General features: G+C 59.4%; 1 protein-coding gene across 1 annotated transcript in view; it reads left to right on the plus strand.

Moving 5' to 3' along the window:
• Window positions 1-4901, plus strand: part of OGDH (oxoglutarate (alpha-ketoglutarate) dehydrogenase (lipoamide)) — a 44300-nt gene that overhangs the window by 22197 nt on the left and 17202 nt on the right. The window contains exons 5-10 of the mRNA XM_009319337.1: window positions 188-342; window positions 785-931; window positions 1423-1513; window positions 2491-2670; window positions 3763-3891; window positions 4412-4593. Coding sequence (XP_009317612.1) covers window positions 188-342; window positions 785-931; window positions 1423-1513; window positions 2491-2670; window positions 3763-3891; window positions 4412-4593 — 884 coding nt within the window. The remainder of the gene's footprint in view (window positions 1-187; window positions 343-784; window positions 932-1422; window positions 1514-2490; window positions 2671-3762; window positions 3892-4411; window positions 4594-4901) is intronic.

The following is a 4901-nucleotide window of genomic DNA, read 5'->3' on the forward strand; positions in this document are numbered from 1 at the left end:
GGGGGGTGCAGCTGCCAGGCAGGAGGGTTTGCGTCTCTGCTGGTGCAGGAGGGCTCTTTGTCTTGCTGAAAGGCTAAAGAGGGGAACGAAAGAGTCCCTGGCCCTGTGGCCCGATATGATGCCGCACGTGAGGAGGCGTTAAGGCCCTGGCGGTTGTCTCACGGCCCTTCTTATCCCGTCGGGGCAGATGGCGTACTGCCAGCACATCGGCGTGGAGTTCATGTTTATCAACGACCTGGAGCAGTGCCAGTGGATCCGGCAGAAGTTTGAGACCCCGGGCATCATGCAGTTCACCAACGAAGAGAAACGCACGCTGCTGGCCAGGCTGGTCCGCTCTACCAGGTACTCCGGGGGGGGTCTTCACCTTCTCCTTATCTTCCCTTGCTGCCTGGGGTGGTTTGCTCCCAGCTGGAGCGACGCGGTCACCACCTGAATCACGTCTTGATGTCATCTGTTGCGGTTGGCTTAATCAGCAGGGTGACGCCAGTGAGCTGCCAGGCTGGCAGGCTCAGGAGCTGGCAAAGAGCCCGAAAACATGGATGATCCTGAAAGAAAAGGTCTAAAAATAAGGCTTAAGTGCAGCACAGTGTTGGGGTGGGGAAGCAGCCAGCCGGGCTCTGCGGGTGGAGACCAGGGTGACCAGGAAGGCTGTCGGGCTGCTGTGTGATGCCTGCTTAAGCATCACTGGGTGCTGTGGCTCCCTCAGTGCGGTCCCCATCCTTTCTCTGGTTTCTGCCCTCAGCTGTAGCCCTGGCACCGATCCCCCTCTCCCTTTGCCTTCCAGGTTTGAGGAGTTCCTCCATCGGAAATGGTCTTCGGAGAAGCGTTTCGGTCTGGAGGGCTGCGAAGTGCTGATCCCAGCCTTAAAGACCATTATTGATAAGTCAAGCGAGAAGGGAGTGGATTATGTTATCATGGGGATGCCCCACAGGTAACCCTGCCTCTCTCCGCGGCGGTGCTTGGGGTGCGGAGGAGGGGGATGCTGCCAGGGTTTGGTACTGGAGGGCACACTGGTTTCTGCCGTCACCTAACTGGTCTTGGCTGGTGGTGAACCTTAGCTGGAGAACTCAGGCCTTGGCTGCTGTCTGCTCATTGCGGTGTTTTCAGCTTCAGCTTGTTTGTAAACTCACCTGGAGACGGGTGGTGGCTCAAGCGGCAGAGCTTGAATCCCAGAGCAGGATTCGGCCTGCCCGCTCTGGGGCAGCTGTCGGGATGCAAGCCAGTCCATCCCCGTGCTGAGGGGTCTGCGGTCTCCTTCTTGGGTGAAACTGCAGAGCCCCCTCCCCGGTTGACCCTACAGCCATCGCCGGAGGTGTGGGGTTGTTGCACCACCTCTGCGTGACGGGGGGGATGGTAGGTCACCGTCGGCACTTGGTGCCAGGCCGGTGCTGCTGGTTGCCAACAACTGTCTTGCTTTTGCAGGGGACGCCTGAATGTTCTCGCCAACGTGATCAGGAAAGAGCTGGAGCAGATCTTCTGCCAGTTCGACTCCAAGCTGGAGGCTGCTGATGAGGTGAGTCTCCTCCTCTGCCCGTAGCAGGTTGCTGTCGCCTGTCCCCATGCGGTCCCCGGAGGCTGTGGCCATGCAGCATGAGCTGGACTGTGCCACTGCTTGTGGTGTCACTCGGTAGCATCGGCGTCACAAGGATTTCCACATCGCACGCACGCTCGTGTGACTGAAGCCTTCGTGTCAGTGCCAGTGCTGGTCTGTCCTTGCCTGTCCCGGGGGGTGACATGTGCCCTGGTCGCTGCTGGTGTCTCCAGCGCAGGCTGGGTGGTCGGTGGCTCTCCATGGGCATAAAGCAGCCTTGGGGTGAATGACAAGGTGAGGGGAAGGTGGCCAGGAGCAGAGGTTGGCTTGTACCCTTGCAGCAGCCCCTGGTCCCTGTATGGGGCCCTAAAGCAGCTCCAAAAGCCCCGAGGCTCAAATCGCTTGTGCTGCAGGCTCTGTCCCTGGGATGCACTCATGCTTCAAAGCTTCCAGCATCATAAGCTGGGATGATTTGGCTTCTGGAAAGCTGGGCTGGGCTAGCTTTATCCTGCCATGCCCTTCAGGTGGGGTTTCAAGGTGAGAAAGCAGCAGCCTGGGGCATCGAGGTGCCCCGACTGGGAACCGCAGCGTATTGTGAGGGACAGCTGTACTGCCGCAGTGCTGGCAGAGCTTGGGTGAGCATTATCCCAGCTCTGTTTTCCAGTGTCTTCCCCAAACCCACCACACTTGCTTCTTCCCCTGCACCTACGACCTTATCTAGATGGGTTTGGTGTGTGTCTGAGGTTTGTTGGCGGTTTGGCACCTGGAACAGGCTACCTTTGCTTTGCTGAACGCCAGGTCAGCTCCTAAAATGAGTGCCTGCTGCTTTCTGCCAGTGCCTCCAGAAAACGCCCCCTTTTTCCAGCCCGTGGGGTCAGTGCTGCCCTGCCTCAGGTCTCCTTCCATGCCCCAAAAGCTGCTCACGTTCCTGGGGGTGACTCTCCTCTCCCCTCTGTCAGGGCTCCGGTGACGTGAAGTACCACCTGGGAATGTACCACCGGCGGATTAACCGCGTCACCGACAGGAACATCACCCTTTCCTTGGTGGCAAATCCTTCCCACTTGGAGGCAGCTGATCCCGTTGTTCAAGGCAAGACTAAAGCAGAGCAGTTTTACTGTGGGGACACGGAAGGGAAGAAGGTGAGTGGTGCTGAGACGCCCGCAGTGAAGTGGCCCGGGCTGGATGGGGTTTGGTGGGAGGCAGGCTGGTAGGAAAGCGAAGAAACCCAGCTGGTTTTTGTTTGCCGTGTCCCTGCCGTCACCCTGCTATCACCCTGGCTTTGGTCCCCCATCCTTCCCCGCTGTCTTTGGGGATAGCTTTGGTAGGAGCTTGCCCACCCTGGGCTCCCATTGCCAATTCCTCTGTCTCTCAACGACCGGCTCGGCTGGGCTGCGGGGAGCAGCAGACGCCCAAACCCCTGGTTGGAAAGCGGGGAAATGAGGGGTGCTCCCGAAAGCCAACCTTAGCATCACAGCTCAGAAGGCTTGGCAGTAGGAGCTGAAGGATCTCAGCGTGACCAGGGATGACCATTCCCGGGGCTGGGAAAGCTGGGGCCGGCAGCGGGAAGCAGCTCTCCGCACCCAGGTGGGAATGGGCTGCGGTGGGAGGTTTGTTTGTGGTCTGATTCATCACAGACCTGTCTCCAACACCAAGAAGTGGAAGGGTGAGATCAAAAGTACTTCCCTTCCTCCTACTCCCCAAGGGCTGGATATAAATAGACAAACTCTGTCCTCGTCTGACAGGCGGTGTCCTCAGCCAGCCCCTGGGTACGATATCCAAATAACATCACTGAAGCCGGAGTGAGCTCCCAGTCCGGCTCCTGCCCAAAGGTCTTCTGGGGTGAAAGCGTGGAGGAAAGGGGCATTTTTCTCGTCTTCCCCCAGTTAGAAAAAGGCTCTGCTTTGGGACGTGTGTGTTTGGGAATGGGACTCGCCTCCCAGCTGCTGTGCACAGGGTGCCATCCTGCTGCCCAATCGAGGCGCCCCGAGTGTGCCGCCCTCGGTCGGGGAGAGAACCGCTGGCCACAGCCTTCTCCCTGGCAGTTGTGCCAACTGCGGCTGGCTCCACTCTGATCCCCTGAGAAAGCATCGGACGCGTTGATGAGCTTCTCCATGTCCTCTCTGGGATGCCAAAAGCTCACGGGGATGAGACCTGGGCCCTTTCCTGGTGGCTGCCTCTGCCCACCGTCCCTGCAGAGCCCCTGCTGACCACCGTGGCTTCACGTCTCACAGGTGATGTCCATCCTTCTGCACGGAGACGCCGCTTTCGCTGGGCAGGGCATCGTGTACGAGACGTTCCACTTGAGCGACCTACCCTCCTACACCACCCACGGCACCGTCCACGTCGTGGTGAACAACCAGGTGAGGAGCAAATCCCCTGCATCCGTGGGGATCCCTCGCAGACCAGCCGGCCCCTCTGCAGGCTCAGATCTGGGTGGTAGCTGGCAGCAGGCAGTAGCTGTTTCCCAGCCAATGTTCCTGGCATGAGCCATAATCCTGGGGTCAGCAGGGGGGTACTTTATACCCAGCTGCTCAACAACAGCAGCTTTTGGGTCCAGCCTGGCACAGAGGTGGTGCAACCTGATGCTCGGCGTGCGAGATCACCAGGGCTGCTCTGTTCTGCCCCCGCGTAAACCAGAGACATTTCACTGGGACCAGCCCATCCCCACGGGTGCAGTGGGATGATGGCCCGGGCGCAGGGACTGGGATGGGCTGCGGTGCCCAGGGTGCAGGAGGCGGGCAGGTTGTGCTACGGCTGAGTGGCGCAGCCGTGGGGGAACCCCCAGCTCAGCCGCAGCAGCCTAGCTGCCCTCGAAGCTGCGTGTGCCACTTTCCAAATCCTTACCACTGTGCTGGTCCTGTTCCCTCTCACCCACTACAGATCGGCTTCACAACAGACCCCCGGATGGCCCGCTCCTCCCCGTACCCGACTGATGTCGCCCGCGTGGTGAACGCGCCCATTTTCCACGTCAACGCGGACGACCCGGAGGCTGTCGTCTACGTGTGCAATGTGGCAGCAGAATGGCGAAGCACCTTCCATAAGGATGTGGTGGTGGATTTGGTAAGAAACGTGGCACGAGGCTTTATCCTAAAGCTGTGGCTCTGCTGTGGGTGCTCATCGATACCTCCTGGGGTGTATTTTCTGAAAGCTGAGGTTTCTCTTCAGGGCTTGTCTGGCCCTTTTGACACGAGGGGAGGGAGAAGGTGGTGTAAAGCAAGGCAACGAGGCTGTAATAGGACTTGGAGAGGCAACACTGTCTGTATGGAGCCTGCCCTCGCCTCCCACACTGGGGAGGACACGCTTGGGTCCTTCCTGGGCTGTTTTGGACCCTTCCTAGCACAGAGACCCAGGTACCGCCAACTGCTTTCGG

The sequence above is a fragment of the Pygoscelis adeliae genome, unplaced genomic scaffold, assembly GCF_000699105.1.
Source record: "Pygoscelis adeliae isolate BGI_AS28 unplaced genomic scaffold, ASM69910v1 Scaffold352, whole genome shotgun sequence".
NCBI lineage: Eukaryota > Metazoa > Chordata > Aves > Sphenisciformes > Spheniscidae > Pygoscelis > Pygoscelis adeliae.